This window comes from Meleagris gallopavo, chromosome 2 (assembly GCF_905368555.1).
Source record: "Meleagris gallopavo chromosome 2, MGAL_WU_HG_1.1, whole genome shotgun sequence".
In the NCBI taxonomy this organism is placed as follows: domain Eukaryota; kingdom Metazoa; phylum Chordata; class Aves; order Galliformes; family Phasianidae; genus Meleagris; species Meleagris gallopavo.
The window spans coordinates 95,599,670-95,616,233 of NC_139405.1; the positions used below are offsets into that span (position 1 = coordinate 95,599,670).

At 47.8% G+C, this 16,564-nt stretch overlaps 1 protein-coding gene across 5 annotated transcripts in view; it reads left to right on the forward strand.

Annotated features, from left to right (window-relative positions):
- The window catches only part of GRHL1 (grainyhead like transcription factor 1), a 39,039-nt gene continuing 22,475 nt past the window's right edge, over positions 1-16,564 (forward strand). Inside the window, exons 1-8 of one of the 5 annotated variants that reach the window (XM_085218004.1) lie at positions 1-195; positions 3,108-3,294; positions 6,214-6,284; positions 7,742-8,132; positions 8,908-8,984; positions 9,737-9,893; positions 10,364-10,475; positions 11,454-11,548. In XM_085218004.1, coding sequence (XP_085074130.1) covers positions 176-195; positions 3,108-3,294; positions 6,214-6,284; positions 7,742-8,132; positions 8,908-8,984; positions 9,737-9,893; positions 10,364-10,475; positions 11,454-11,548 — 1,110 coding nt within the window. In that variant the 5' untranslated portion in view covers positions 1-175. Of the gene's footprint in view, positions 196-271; positions 694-731; positions 1,653-3,107; positions 3,295-6,213; positions 6,285-7,741; positions 8,133-8,907; positions 8,985-9,736; positions 9,894-10,363; positions 10,476-11,453; positions 11,549-16,564 lie in introns of those variants that run through there. The other 4 variants (XM_085218002.1, XM_085218003.1, XM_085218000.1 and 1 more) reach the window with 4 other exon arrangements.

The window sequence follows — 16,564 nt, forward strand, 5'->3', positions numbered from 1 at the left end:
CCAATGGGAGGCGTCCCGCGGCGGCCGTCCACCTGCGGCTGCGGGAGCCACCTGAGCGGGCGAGAAAAGCCGCCAGAACCCGTCGGTGCGGCGGGCTGCGCGCTGCTCTCTCCGGTCGCCCCCGCGTCCTCCCAACCCGCCGGGCCAGTTCCGCCGCCCGCTGCCTCCGCCAGACATGACACAAGACTACGACAAGTGAGCCGCGCGGGGCGGGGAGGGCCGGAGCCGCGTCCGGTCCGACCGGCGCCGCCTCCGGGGGTCGGGGGTGGCGGAGCCGGGGCAGCGCCGCGGCGCGGGGGGCTCTGGGGGCCGCCCCTCCGTCGCCTCGGGGGGGCGGTGCGACGCGGCGGAGGGGGGGGGGCGACAGGGCGACCCCCGCGGCCATCCCGCCCCTCTCCCCCCGCCCTTATCATCGGCGGCGAGCGGCGGGGCAGGGCCGCTTTGAAACCCGACACCGCCGCCGGGCGTGGGGCAGCGCCGCCGCCGTCCGCCTCCCGCCCCCTACCGCGCCTTAAAGGCGGGCGGCGGCCCCGGGCCGGCACTGCTCGGTACGGTGCGTTGCGGCGGGGCGGGAGCCGCCGTCTGAGCCCCTGACGGCCCGCCCGGCCCGGGCTCCGCGCGCGGCGGAGGGCGCTGGAGCGGCCCCATGGATTTCTACGAGGCGCACCCCTCCGGCAAGGTGGATTTCGGCAGGTAACGGCCGCGCCTCGGGGGGCCGGGGCTGCTGTCGCGTCGGGCAGCGAGCGGCGTTCCTGCTGTTGGCCGCTTCTGTGTGTGCTCGGAGCTTATCGGCGATAGCTCGACCGGCAGGGAGCCGCGCGTCGGTCGGTGTGACCGGCGCTAACGCGGTGGCCCCGAAGTCACCGGCGTCTGGAACAGGGCACTGGTTTCGGTGCCGGGCTGGATCGGGCCCTGGGTGAGCCGGTGTGGCCGCGGTGGCCCCGTTGGACGAGATGGCCGTCAGCGGTCCGTTCCAACTCCGAGGATTCTGTGACTCCTTAAGAAGGCGTTGGGCTCTCGGCGGAGCTCGGCGCCGCTCTGTGAAACGCGGCTCTACAGCCCTTCGCCTGGGCTCCGTGGCACCTCTTCTGTTTGCGGTGCCGCTCCGTAGATGAGGACGGAACGACGTCTGGGCAGCCCGAGCGACTTACCGTGCCCTGCCCGGGACACCTGCGGCTCGGGAGCAGCTCCACGTGCTGCCGTGCCCAAACCAGCGCCGTGAGAAGGACGAGCTGCTTTACTCTCGTTGATACGTCCGCATTTACCTAAAAGAACCGCGGTTCTGTTGCAGCACTGCCAAACCCCGTTCTTTGCCTCTCTTTGGAGGGGTCGGTTGCCTTCAGGGCAACGAGTGCTGTGGCAATTGGCACAGAAACGCGTCGTTCTGGGATCTGCTGGAGCTCGTGGCTGTGGCAGCGCTGAGCCTTGGGTTCCCTCTGATTCCCAGTGATGCCGTGGCCCTGTGTGCGTGCTGCTGCTGTCAGCTTTTTTTTTTTTTTTGCAAGCGCTTTTGCTTGAGGACTTCCCCATTGACTACAGGTGTTTGAGTTTTCTCTCGTTGTGAAGTATAAGAACAGGAACTTGTGCCGTGTTCCTAAAGAAAACAACTTGTCTTTTGTTGTCCGGTCTATGGTAGAAAGTGGATGTCCCAGGTACTGGCTGAATCTGCGTTTCGGTGGGAGGGTATCAGGGTAAAGCCGTGCAAACACCTAGAGAAGTGTTGGGAGAGCTTGGCTTCTCTGTTTGCTTTTTCCTCTGTTCTGATGCTGCTTTATAGGTACAAAGTGCTCATATAAACCCTGGCAGCTCCCCCTGGCTCCAGCTGCTGTAGCCCAGCCGGGTGTCCCATTGAGGCTGGCGAGACCACTTGTGTAACCAATGGGACGCATCATTTACAAAGTGCTTGGCAATCTTTTTGGTGGAAGGTGGTGATAAATGCAGGATCCTGTTAAGCTGATTATAGTGATTAGAGTGTTTCACAACTTCGAGTTTCACAACTTTTTGTATTTGTAGTATATTTCGGTCTCTGAATGCATCTGGGTAAAGAGCAGATGAAAAAATCCTGTTCTGGGGAAGGGGTACGGTGGTGGTGAGGGTGGGGTGGCTTTGGTGGTGGTTGGCTTTTTCTTTTTTGTTTGCTTTTTCTAAACAGTAACGATTACCAATCCATTAAACATTCAAGTTTTTAATTATTTAAGAAAATGAAAAAGTGTCCCCAGTTCGACCCAATCTAGTAAATGGGTGTTGTGCTTGCACTGGGAAGAAAACTGAGCTTGATTTGAAAGCCAGCTCTAACCTTTTTCTTGGGCTGACCTTAAAGCTGGAGTGCTTCTCCCACCAACAAAGCCAGAGCATGTGCTGTGGCCTGAGCTGGTGGGGCAGCATGCTCTGCATAGGTCCCACTTTCACTTCTGGGCAGCAGTCACAAAACAGAGTAGGTCTGGGTTCTCAATATATGCTACATCAGCAAGTCTGTAGTGTTTTGGGATTGTATTATTTTTTTTTTTTCTCCCAGTTGATGCTGTTTCAAACTAGGGTCACAGATGCTTCAGCGATAAGCAGGCAGTAAATCTTCACTTGCCAGAAGCAGTGAGGGCTGCACTGACTTGGTTTCCCCCTGCAGTCTGTAACTCGCTGGCAGCTGCTGGCTGCTGCCTTCACAAAGCACTGGGAGAAAGATGTTAGGTTAATTTGCACTTCCTAGTCCCACATGGGAGCTAGAGCAGGTCATGGCTCGCTAGTGTTATGTAGGTGTGCTGGAGGTTTGGTAGGTGGCAGGTCGGTGAGCACGTATGGCTTCTGGGTTGGAGTCAGAGTCAGAGTGTTGGCGGGTCAGTGGTGCTCTGAGGCAGTGCTGTGATTGTGTGCAGGCTGGTGTAACCCAGCTGAGTTTGGTCGAAGTAATCCCGATGTATGCAGTGTGAGTGAGATCAGAATTAGGTTTCTGGGCTTTTTGTGTTGACTAATCCTTGCCGTGCACTGAATCAGAACCTGAACCCTGTGAAACTGGGGCAGGTAACTCTGAAGAACTTGAAGAGTGTTTTTCATGTGTTCTAACAGATGTGTGGGTTTTTTTCTTCTTTTTTTTTTTTTCTTCACAATTCAAGTAAAAGACCCGTGTTGGTTCTTCAGAATGACTCTCTCTACTCCCAGAGACGTCCTTACACCAGTGAAGATGAGGCCTGGAAATCCTTTCTTGAAAACCCCCTTACAGCAGCCACCAAAGCTATGATGAGCATCAATGGCGATGAGGACAGCGCAGCCGCCCTGGGGCTGCTGTATGATTACTATAAGGTGGGTTGGCAGGGGTGGGCTCTGACACTGCCTGTGCAAAAACATCATTTGCTAGAGGATTTTGTAGAAGCCACAAATGGGGAATCGAATCTGTATGTTTTACAAATTTAATTTAAAAAAAAAAAAAATTGTTTTTACTGAAAACTGATTTCTCTTTAACTGAGTAAAATAAGTTTGTCTAGATCTTGCTGTGGGGGGGGGGTCAAAAGCTTCAGTTAGTAGGGCTTTGCCTTTTGGTTGACTCTGGGTTCTGGAGGAGACAACGTATCGTTCGTAATAGTGGAGAATGAGACTTTAGAGTGTTTCTGTCTGAGAGCAAATACACATTTCTTTTTGCTTTGTGATGCCTGTTCTGGTGGGACTGACAGCTGGCTTCTGCTGGGGCTGTTATGTTCTGCTGTGGCATCAGCTGAAGCTGCAAATAACAGATTTCTGTTCTGTGTGTGGGGTTGTCATTCCAAAGAGCTCACTGCCTTTGGTGAGCTTCTGCTGCCATAATCTGTTAATCCTTGGACAACCATGGTCATCTTCTCTAGCGTTCAGGGTCTTCTCAGAGGTATTTACCCTGCTGTATTCTCACAGGTAACCTGATTGGCCTGGAATATGCTTCATTTCTTCCCTAGATATTAGACATGTAAAATGGGGTGGTTTTATTCACCCCAGTGTTCAAGTGAGTGGAGAGCAGCAGGCAGTTGCATGCAGAGGGTGACCTGCTTGTGCGCAGCGACCTGGCTCAGCACGTGGAGATGCCTGTCTGCTCTTTGCTGAGCAGGCAGGGATGCCAGAAGGCTGCCTTGGTTCTGCTGGCTGACACTGTGGTTAGTGTCTTTGAAGAGTTGTGAGCGCGACTAGCAGCCTCGGTACGTCCCTCAAACCATGGGAGAGGTTGCCTTCTTTGTATGGTCTAGTATTAAATGGAGAGGTTGGTGGCCCTGCATGTGGAAGGAGCATGGCGATTCATGATCCTTTGAGGTCCCTTCCAATCCTGGCCATTCTGTGATTCTGCATTCTTGCCTAGAAAAGAGAATTGCATATGCTTTAAATATCAAAATATTCTTGTAATGCTTCATATGGAGATTAGTGCTCTACACGCGCAACAAAATGCCACAAACTCATTGGCATGAATGTTATCCAGCCAGTTTTGTGAGGAAAACTGTTTCTGCTTTGTGCTCATGCTTTTCATGCTCTCGAGGAGGGGGGGAAAAACTCACAATAATCCCCCCCTGCTCCCCTCACAAATACCAGAGCGACTTTAATCCGCAAATCCTACTTTGATATCAAAATCTGTACGTTACAAAGAGAATGTCAGCATTGATCCTTCACACTTAGCAAAGCAGTAGGGATTTGTTCTACATTCGTGTCTAGTTGTCTAGTTTTGGGTTTCTTCTTGCTTGGAAACCAGTAGGTGTGTAGAAAAATCAGTGGAAAAACAGGTATTTGGCAGACTTGTGTGAAGCAGAATGGCTGGAGGTTGAAAGATTTATTGTTATGAAGTAATGCTGGAGGGACAGCGTCTAGGCATTCCGAGTACGCCTCCTCTTCTTTGCAATATTAAAAGCAGCTGATGAGATCACCTTTGAATGTCTTATATTTAAAACAAAAACTAACAAACCATGGGAAAACAAACATTTACAAAAAAAAATCTAAATGCACAAAAAAAGCAAACAACTGGGCTTAAATTGACTTCCATTTGACTGATGGGCTGCTGTGATAGTTCTGTTGGTGCTAGTAGGGCCTCACAGGAAATAAATGCTTGGCCAAAATCTGGATTCTGTAGGTCTAGACTTTTGTCCAAAGGCAATTTGGAAGAGCTTTGTTTTTACAATAAATACTTATCATCAGTACTCTTCACTCAGAGGTTCTCAAAATTCTGCAGTTGACTGTGGCATAATCAATTCTGGTGTTGGTAGAGATTTCATGTTATGTGGAACAGCCAGAGTTTAGGCTTAGTCGGGGCTATTAAGAAAGTATGCTTTTCATGCAGTTATGTCACCAGCATTAGAGTTAATTAGCAGTAAAGCGGTGATTCTTCACATTGCACCTGAGCTGGCAAACACAAGCAGCGTCCAAACGTGCTTGTAATGCAGGCTTCAGCAAGGGAAAAAGTTGAGTTTGCTCCCCCTCACACAGGAAAATGTTTGTTTTAATCACTGAGGTGGCACACTGAGGCTTGCAAAAGCCCTGACCGCCATGTGTGTGTTTGTGGAGGGACTTATGTGGGCTTAACCATGCAGCAGAGGGGGCGAGCCAGCCTGCTCTGCCCTGTGGCTGTTTGGCTGAGCTCAGGGTCGGCCTGTCACCAATGGCTGTGGGGTGGGTTGCACTGAAAACCACCAAAAGTGAGCATGTGTCCAAGGCTCTGCTTTCTGCTCTGAAATGTCCCCATGGTCTCTCTGAGCAGAGGCTGTGGGGGCAGTCTCTTTGGGGCAGGGCTAGGGATACCTACCTCTGTTTGCATGCCCCATTGGAAGGTGTTGCTGAGCCAAGAAACAAGTTTGCTGCTGCTGGGAGCATCATTTGAGCCCCCCCAGATTCCAGGTTCCCAGGGAAGAAACAAAGCTTTGGGTGACTTTGGGAGCTTAAGAATTTACTTTCTGGTCCACTTCAGTTCTATGCTGGTGTCCAGCTCCTGAGTGCCACTTTTCCTTTGGTTTTAGCACAATCTAATGCTGGCTGGGTTGCTGTCAGCAGCATCTGCTGAGCAGCACGTGGGATGGGCCTGGTGTTCCAAAGCAGCTGTGTTACCATCAGTCAGGCTGTAATGTAATAATGACTGGTATCAAAGAGTGATGCTTTCTTAATTTGACCAAACAAGGGGAAGAGCTTTAATGGCTGTGTTTGAAGGTGCTTTTTTTTTTTTTTTTTTTAATATATATATGGAAGGAAGAATGCAATTATAGCATGTGTTGTATTTCCCAGGTTCCAAGGGAGAGGAGATCTTCAACAGCTAAACCAGAGGTAGAACATCCTGACCAAGATCATAGCAAAAGGTATCAGTTTTTACTGCTGTGTGTCTGCTTATCCCCCTTTCCACCAAAGCTTCTGAAGGAATGTTACCTTGTCTGCACCAGGAACGGGAAGGGAGCGCACCGAGTTGTGGAGAGCTGAGACCCTAACTGCTTTTCATTGCCATCCATCTGCTTTCTGTCTACTTGTGTCATGATCTGCTTGGCAAAAGCTGCTTTCCTGAAATTTGGGCACCATCTGGTAACACAGGTTTCCCTTCCCAAGGCTCACAGAGGTGACTGGTGACCCTTTTGTTTTTGCATGCGGTTTCCTCAGCTGCGCACTGAAAATGTTGGTGTCGGGCAACAGCAGTGTTGCTCCCTTATGCATGGGCTGGTAGGGAGGGATTTCAGAATGCTTGGGATTTAGTTTGGTTTTGTGCTGTTTGTGGACTTCTCTTGTATCCTCTGAAACTCCTTTCTTTCTTCATCTTCCTGCTTTCTATGTTTTGTGCTTCTCTACTCAAAGCAGATGGTGCTGGTTAGGTAAATGCTGTGCATGTGAAATTCATTCAAGTTTCCTCTCCCACCATCCTTTCCTTTGGACTGATTAGAAGATAAGAATGTCTTCAGGACCTGTAGTGAGGCTTTGTGATCTGGCTGAGCTGATTGAATGTCGTCTTGTTGAGAAGAGCAGTCTGGTTCCCAGCCATGTGTTCCTGCTGCTCCCCTAGTACAAGATGTAGTCTTCTACTGACCCATAACCTAGCAGGAGAAAAAAGTGATTAGCTTGCTGTCAGTTGAACAAGCCAAACTGGCTCACCAAGAGGATGGAGGAGTGTCTGAATTGGTACTTCGGAGAGGGCAGGACCACGTTGTTGGGAGGGAGAAAGGAAGGGAGGGCTGACTAGTGGCTAGTGGCTGCTAGCTGTGAGGTCAGCTCACCACAGATGTAAATGGCATCCTGGCAGCAATGAGAGCGTGAAGCTACGTAAACCATTCTAGGGAGTCTTGATGTGGGTTTTCTTGAGGGGCTGTATGTGAAAGAGGGCTTTAATTTCCCTTTGAACTCTTCTTGAGTGGTAGACAGTCTTATGGCAAAGGAGCTGCTACTTTACTCTCGATCCTCCTTCATCCACCAAAGAGCAGTTTCATGCAGCCTGGTGTGAGCCTGCACACGCTGATGTGAGGTGAGAGAAGCCTTAGTGCTTGGGTTTGGACTGCTGTTTTCCAGACGGTGAGAATCTGGGCAATGAATCCTCCCTCACTCTTTGCTCCAGGGTAATTCATCTCCAGGGTGGAGTTGTTAGCAGTGGGTGAGGATTTCTTTTTCTTTTTTTCTTTTTTCTCCATTTTTCAGGTTAGGGTGGAGCTGTTCTTCACAAACACCAGCGTTTGTATCAGCTGTCCTTGTCCAAAAGGCTGAAAAGTATTTCTGGTTATTGTAGAATGAGAAAACAAGCTGTAAAATTAATGTGCTTTTTCCTCCTTGTTTTTTAAAGGAACAGCATCCCAAATGTGACAGAGCAGTCACTTATTTCCACTGGAGAAAACAGAGTCCAAGTTCTGAAAAATGTACCTTTCAATATTGTCCTTCCTCATACGCCCCAGATGGGCATGGACAAGAGAGGCCACCTTACAACCCCTGACACGACGGTCACTGTTTCGATTGCGACGATGCCCACCCACTCCATCAAAACGGAGACGCAGCCCCATGGCTTTGCAGTGGGCATCCCTCCGAGCGTCTACCACCCCGAGCCCCCCGAGCGGGTGGTGGTGTTTGATAGGAACCTCACTCCTGACCAGTTCAATTCCAACACCCAGCCACAGAACTCCCAGAGGCGAACGCCGGACTCTACCTTTTCAGAGACCTTCAAGGAAGGCGTGCAGGAGGTACCGAGAGGCACTCTGTGTGTGTTTTAGTCTATCTGTAGAGATCTAGATCTGTCTTCTGTCGCTTTTGTTACATAGGGCAAAAATGTGCCTAGTGATTTAGAAATATAAGATTTTCTCAGAGGGGTGCATAGGTATAACCTTGTATGTAAAACCTACACAACATGAAAGCATTATCAAAATTGAATGACTAATCCTCCTGATGACAGAACTGTTGGCTTGCAGAGTGTGGAAATAGTTATCTTGATCCACAGCACTGGCCTAGGTTTTGCAAGAAAGAGTTCAGTGCTCAGCAGGGCCTGTGCTGATACCAAGCTGAAGTGACTGTTTATAAGCTCCATCGCTGCTAGTTTCTAGGTGTAGTGTGTGGAAAACAGTAGTAAGGGCCTTGACTGTGAGGTAAAGTTGGATGAGAATCTATGTGTTTTGTTTTGTCTTACCAACTGACGAGAGCAACCATGTTTTGATTTTATTTATTTTAAAGACATGCACTGAGGACATAGCTGTGCTCTTTCTTTGAGATTTGGGAAAGCTTTAAAATGTTACCATAATCTGACTAAGAAGATGTTGTGAGATGTTGTGCTTAACTGGCGCCCAAAAGTTTTTGATTGAAATCCTGCTCCAGCATCCTGTTTTCACAGACCAGAAATCAATTGTTACCTGGTGATCAGCTTGCCTGCCAGAAGTTCTGTGATAACACCTGTCTGTATGATCTTGACTTTCGTTGTTGCTGCTGTGTTAGTTGTTGTGTTGTTTTGTTCTCTATCTATCCCAGGTTTTCTTTCCTGCTGAACTGAATCTCCGGATGGCCAACATGAACTCAGAAGATTATGTTTTTGACAGTATTTCTGGGTAATGCTTTAAACCTCCCTCTCAGTCCTTTCCCTGTTGTTTTCTTAGCATTGGTTTGGCCAAGTTCACTCCCTTCTGCAACGAGTCTCTGTCAGGCACTGGGGACTGTAGAATTCAGAAGCACAAACAGTACTTGCTTGTTTCAAGGTTCAAAATCGTGCCTACATCTTTAATTAAAAATACCTGTGGGATTGGAAGCAGCACCCTGTTTCAGTTGTTGTCCTTGTAAGGACTTCCTATTCCATAAGAAGATGCAGCGCTGTCTTGTCAGTTTGGCAGTGATCTCAGCTGGCTTCCATGCACTTCCTTGCCTTCTTGCTTTCTTCTCTCCCTGCTGGAAACCTACAGCAGAAATACGAAGCATTAAACTTTTGTGAACTTCAGTGAAGGAGAATAACATAGTTGTTAGGTTAGTTGCAGTTGACCAAGAGAGAAGAGGAGACTGTGGCCACTGAACAGCTTATTAGCTTGTGAATCAATTGCTAGTAGTTTCCTTTTCCATGAGAGCAGCTTGCTTCCAGACTTGCCTCCTGCTGTGACTTGAGATTTAGCTTGTGAGGAATTTCTCTTTAAATCTTCATTCATGAAGGACATAGTTTAAGAAGGGGCACATCCTGTTTTCCAGCCTCCTTGCCTGTTGATGGCTTAGTGAGTCAACTAATGACTTTGGAATTTCTCCAGATTAAATGTAGAACGTTTAATCAGCTTTCCAGGAAAGTGTCTTACCAATCACTGCCATCTTTGCTTTGCAGGAATAACTTTGAATATACTCTGGAAGCCTCCAAGTCCCTCCGACAGAAGCCTGGGGACAGCACAATGACTTACCTGAATAAGGGTCAGTTTTATCCAATCACACTCAAAGAAGTCAGCAGCAGTGAAGGAATCCATCACCCCATCAGTAAAGTCCGTGTGAGTGGCACTTCTTGTGGTTTCTTGGGAAAGAGGGGTGTGTATGTTGGTAGCCTAAAACTCTCCCAAAGCACAGTAATCTAAACCAGAGTATCAGCACTAAGGGCAGCTTACCAGCTCTGTTACGTCAATGTTCATTCCTTTGCTGTCCACCTACTTCCAGGCCAACCTATCTTGGCTCAGTCTGCTAAGAAGCATTGTCAGCACTTGTGTAAAAGTGATGCAACACCTGGAATGAGATTCATGAACTCCAGTTAGGAGGGCAGTTCTGCTCATCTGTTTATGACCCAGAAAACGCTGCTGTCTGCCTTCCTGTTGCGTGCCAGGTGTACCGCACTGCATTACTTTGGAAAGCCGAATGCGGAAAACTTGATACCAAGGAGAACTTCCAAAACAAATGTACTCTGTGGCCTTTTCTCTTTTGTGTGTTTGTGTTTTATTTTCTTTAATCTTCTGCCCTCTCCTTTTAGAGTGTCATTATGGTAGTGTTTGCTGAAGACAAAACAAGAGAAGATCAGCTCCGGCACTGGAAATACTGGCACTCAAGACAACACACAGCCAAACAAAGATGCATTGACATAGGTAAAGGAACACTTCTTGCTGATGTCAAACTCCAAACTTAATTCGTTGGCATGGATTTTCTGCTAAAGCTTTGTTATTTTAAGGAGCCTTTCCATTATGCTTTCAACTGTGTAACTTTTCTGAAGGACGGGAGGGTGCTTCTGATTGAGTTAATGTTGTTTTTAGGATTCCTTACAGAAACTGGATTTCTGGAAGGTTCTATTTGGTTCATGAATAAGCTGAGTTTGGAGACTTGTGTTGGGTGATCTGATGACTCTTTCCAGATTACAGTTGCTTTTGGCATGAATCTTGATAGCTGTAGCTAGATTGTATCTTACAGACTCTGTGGCTGTCCTAGGTCTTGTATTTCTTCAAAGGGTAAGATCCTTGTAGAGAAGTTCTTCAACTCTAGTGAGATTGGCTCACTATTGGCCTTTGGTTCACAGATAAAAATGGAAAATGCTGCAAATTTCCTCTTGCCTCTAGATGAGGCTGTGGTTGGCCACCTTCCAAACTTCTCTGGCAGAAAGCAGGGTTGTGCTCTGAGTCTTCCTTCTGTGAATAAAAGCAGGGATTAATCACTTGGCACTTAAAGCAGACATACATGCAAATCTTTGTTTGTTATTGGATGAGTTTTATTGAGAGCTTTTAACATTGCTGTCCAGAGTTTCCCCTACGTAGCAGCTTATGACTCAGGACATGCAATATCAGTGATGTCTGCCTTTCTCACTGGAGTTTCTAGTTGGGATTTTCTGTGAGTGTCCCGTTTTCCAACCTGCGTGGGGTTTTGGTTTTATGTTTGTTATTTTTTTTATGTTTGGTTTTTGGTCTGAGAGTCATTTCTAGACTTCTAGTGATCCATCCTTAAATACAATTCACCTTCCTTTGCCCCCAAGGTGTTGCTGAAGAGGTGCAGCTTTTTGCTGTTGTGTATGTGTTAAGAACTTCAGGCGGTATCACCTCCTCTTCTTCCTCCTCACGCTTCTTTTTTTCTAATAGCTGACTACAAGGAGAGCTTCAATACCATCAGTAACATTGAAGAGATCGCATACAACGCCATCTCCTTCACTTGGGACATCAACGAGGAAGCAAAGGTATGTGACCATGGTTTTATTTCCTGTCCTTTCAGTAGATTCACAGTGTGGGGGGAGGAGAAGGGTGTGTGGCCTACCCAATGATTAGCATGTAACAAGTTTGTTTACGCTCTTACATTAGGCAAAACCTCCTGGCTGTTTCTTAAGAGGGTTTCTATGTGCAACTGCAGAGAGCTTTGCAACTGCTCTAAGGTTCTTGGCAGAATTGTCTGCTGAAAGACAAGTACCGATAGAAGGAAGCACTGAACTTTTCCAGAGCAGATGAAATGGTACTAGGGGTGGGATTGAGTGTAACTGAACTAAGCAGCAGCACATGCCCTTGGTAGGAAGCAGGGAGGACAATTTCTCAGGTGTTAAGACAGTGATGATGGGCTCATATTGAAGGAGTAGCTGCTGCTGTTGAGCTAACAAAGTATGTGTTGCTGAAACCACAGATTCCAGTGCACCGTGACCTATTTAAAGTTAGAGCAGCCTCCTGGTGAACTTTGTTTTCATCTTTTTGCTGAACTTTGGGCACTACAGTAGATAGGTAAAGCACAGGCAGCTTTCCTAGTTAGTAGAGAACTGTAGCTGTGTGAAGTCATTCCATTATTTGGAAGGGACCCGTGTGTCTTCTAACTGGCATGATAGCAGGTAAGAGAGAATGCAGTATCCTCAGTTCCTAAGTCCTGTACTTTGTTGCTGGAGTTGGAGTGCAGAAATCGTCTTTGGAGAATTTCTTTACTGCCTGGACTGACAGTACAGGGTTTTCTTCAAAATGTGAGAAGTGTATCCTTTGTTTTTTGTGGACTGACTGTTCTCTTGCTTGTATCTTGTGCTCATTGCCATCATTGTGAGGAGAACTGCTGGGGGCTGCGGTGCCATGTCTAGGGAAAGCCCTAGTGCGGGGCACATGGGAGCTCTTGGCAGCAAATGCAAAGGTTCTTCTAGAGCTGTGTGTGCTGCTGTGCTCTGCAAGAGGCACGAGATGTTGCTGCACTGAGCTTGTTGCTATTGCAAGCTTTACTCTATGCTGCACAAGAGCATATCTACGGAGCAGGGCATAGAGCTGATGCTGGGTGGCCATCCTGGGGAAAGCTATCCTGTCCCACCAGCTGACAGCCTAGTAATTTTTTCTTGATTTTACCCCTCAGGGCAGTCCTTGCAAACTGGCAATGAGCAGATCAACATAGATGCTCAGCATTCGGTGTTTTCTCTGTGATCAGAGGAACAAACTGTTCAACAGCTCCACTGTGTCATCCTTGGCGTGTCCAGGCAGAGACTCTGGTTTTAGTGGGTACAGCAGTATTCATCTAGGTGAACCAAAAGATGAACCAAACCTTTTAAACAGGTTTGTCAGCACGTAACTGATGAATTTGAGTGTATCTATTTTGAAGCTGGTGCAGGTGATTATTGCCCAGGTGCTCTACAGGCTCCTGAATGAGTAGCTTAGTTATTGCAGGTTCGTAGTACCAATAACAGCTTGAAAATGTCTGAGGATCCTCAAAGTTGTATTTCATCTTATGGCTAATATTTATGGGATTAATTGGTATGGAAAGTTGTGACTGAGGCTGGTTTTATGGCTCTGTAAGACAAATTTCCTTCCTTTCAGCACAATATCCATGTGCTTTCAGTGCTTGGTTTGTGTGAATATGGAGAAGGCACCATTGATACCTCCTGGAATCCGGATCTTAAGAGAGAAATACTCTGGACCCAAGTCTCATTTTTATCGAGTGTTCTGTGTGTTTAAATGTCTATTTTGCTTTTTTTCCTTAGCGGATGCATTTTGTCAGTGGTTGGATTTCTCATCCATGAGCTGCAGCTCTTTCTCAACTCTTGTGATCTTATCAAGAGATGCCTGAGCCAATTTCAACAATTTTTATTGCATGGTTCATTTACCTTGCATACACGTGCACTCCTTCTCGCACTCTCTCAACCTCCTTTCTTTTTTTTTTCCTTCCTTGAACAATAGTCCTCAAATATATGAGGAACAGAGAATAAAGCGAGCTGAATTTCTGATGCTGCAGAAAGTCTTCTGCAGTAATAAATACTGTCTTGTGTTTAATAACAGCAGTGTTGCATAGATAGTATGTTTAACCAGCCAGCAAGCCTTGATTATTAGAAACTTGTTTCCTGAGCCCTGGAGTTACCTGGGCTAGAGCCAGAGGATTCTTTTGGAGTTGCTGCTTCTCTCCTTTCCCTCTTGCTCTTGATTCCAGTTTGCTGTGGGAAGGATCTGGTCCTGTACAGCGCAGTACAGTGGTGCGGGGCTGTGCATCTGAGGTTTCTGGTGCAATTACTCATATAGAGACCCAGGACTTTGGGTGCATGTCAAAAAGTCCTAAGGCAGAAATAGCATATCTTCTCAAGAAATCGCCCCTAGCAGCTCTGAGACCAGAGTCTTATGAGAATTTGCCTTCCCTTCTTGTGCTAACCCTTGCTGTGTGGGGCTCTACACACACTTTATCCGTGCTCTCTGTCACCTTGCTCCCTGAGAGAATTGTTTGCTGGTCTGCTGAGGACACTGAGGAGTTGATAATGCACAACTTCCTGGTGAAAAAACACTGTTTTCAAGTAGTAACAACTACGTTCACTCCTGTATGAAGGAAGGTGTGCAGATGTTGCAGCTGCATAGCTGGAGGCTGGAAGCACTCATCAGTGAGTGTTTCTCACCAGGAAAGAGTATTTCCCAGTTAGGAGAGTTAAGTGTGATTCCAGGGCACTGGGCGTGAGCTGTAGAAGGCAGGTCCTGCGTGAAGCAATTGAAGTTATGCTGCATTTGTGTGCTGTTAGGTCGTCCTACGTGTGCAAGGACAGGAGTATTTCACATACAACAGGCTTTTCCCACTCTGGGATCTCAGTCTCTGAATTTCAGGGATGTTCTGTACTTCTTAGTGGCTCCTCTCTGCCCTCTTCTGTTCCTTCAGGACAGCACAGAAATCGCTGGAAATGGCCAGCCTGTGGAATAGCAGTGTAGTGAGTGCTCTTTGGCTTTTGCAGATGTGTTTGAGCTGGAAAAAGGCCCAGGATCTGAAGTTTCCCTGCTCTGAGGCAGTGAAGGGAGCTGAGGGTGTGGAGAAGACGACCAGGTTTCGAAAGGGGATATAGCTGACAAAGTGGTGAACTGTTGAATTGGGTATTTAGGAAAGTCAGCACAGCTTCTCGTGAGCAGTCCCAGTTGGGTGGAAGCATAGTCTGATGAGTCTGACAAAGATGCCTAGCTGATACACTCGCTTGCACGCAACAGGTAATGCTGGAGTTACCCTGAGGCTTTCGGAGACTTCAAACAGCTTCCCACCCCTATCCTGGGCCTCTGCCTCTCTGGCCAGACAGGGCAGAATTATTTTTCTGCTAACAGCTTTTAGGTGTCTGAACACAAGCCTGTTGCCTCTTTCTTCTGTCCCTTTGTTAGGGACAGGGTGTCTAGAGCTGGGATGGAGCTTTCTGTGGAGGTGTCTGCCATTCCCCATTGATTGGACAGTCTTTGAAGTCAGTTTCTTAAGTTAGGGAAGAGGAATCCTGTCCTTGCTGCTCTTTTTATTGCTCTTTTTTGTGTCTTTGACTCCATCTGGCAGTAAGGAAAAGTAGTCATAGATCTAGGTTATGAGTTTTTGAGTCTGAGAACCATCTCTTCTCAAGACTACACAGCGTGCCTGATTCTCCTTTTGTTTGTTACCCAGCACAGGACTTGCCCAGAGAAGTGGTGGAGTTGCTGTGCCTGGAGATTTTCCTGAAAAAGTTGTATGTGGCACTTAAAATCATAGAACCGTAGAATGGCCTGGGTTGAAAAGGACCACAATGATCACCTGGTTTCAACCTCCCTGCTGTGTGCAGGGTCGCCAACCACCAGACCAGGCTGCCCAGAGCCACATCCAGCCTGGCCTTGAATGCCTCCAGGGATGGGGCATCCACAGCCTCCTTGGGCAGCCTGTTCCAGTGAATGTCTAGGGATGTTGTTAGTGGGCATGGTGCTGGGTTGATCGTTGGACTAGTTGATCTTAGTGGTCTTCTCCAATCTTAATGGTTCTATGAGAATTGGATAATGTATGGATAAATGTACATTTCCTACGAGTCTTCCCTGCTGCTCTGTCCTTCTCATTGGCCGTTCTGTTCTGTTAGCCGTTAGGCTGTGAAACATTCTCTCTCCCTTAACCTTGGCCTGCAGACATGGCCTGCTCTCAAGTCAGTGACAGTTGAACAATCTGGACAGATCGGTTTCCCCAGGGATAACTGGCTTTGCTGGATCCAGCTTCGCTCTGGTGCTGTCTGAGCTCCTGCCATGTGTCTGCCCCAGGCAAGGCAGCGTGCTGTGCTCTGGGCTGGGGGCTCTGCAGAGGGGCTCAGCCACACACTTCAGCACTGAGCTGGCTCGCTCCAGGATCTGCTCCCAACCTGTTTGGCTGAAAGCCCAAGGCTGTAACTCAGCAGAAGAGTACTGGACAGAACACAGTAAAGCAAGCTGTTGTCTTCGTGGCAGTCGTGCCTTTGACAAGTTATGTGAACCACAGGTCCCTGCTGGTGTTGGAGGCGGCCTTCCATGCTTGCCAGTGGCTCCTTCTGGAAGTCAGTGGCTCCTGAGCAGGGCCCTGTGGAGGGCTTCTGTCTGCTTGTTTTAGGCTGGATGGTGGACTGCAGCCAAAAGTGATGTCACTGCACATTAAGGGCCCTATTGTCCTCCCACTCCTTCCCTCCAAAAACAAAAAAAGGCATTGTAAGCCAGGCTGTGTGTGTGAAAGACCCTTTCTACTAAAATGAGGTACATAGTCAGGGTGTAGCAGCAGCTTTAGGGCTGGAGAATGCTGTGGTAGAGCTTTTGGCTCTTGCCACTAAAGGGAAGATGCTGTGCTTTCTCTAAAGCGATGCTCTGAGTTACAATTAAAAATTACAAATCTGCTTAAACAGTGCTTTTTTTTTTTTTTTTTTTTTTGTCCAAGAAATGTGGAAAAGTCTGTAAGGTAATTGGAAGCTAATTGGAGTCAGCCTTTAAAAAATAGTACTTTGCTTTGTGAGGGTGGTCTTTCCACAGGTCCCCGTGCA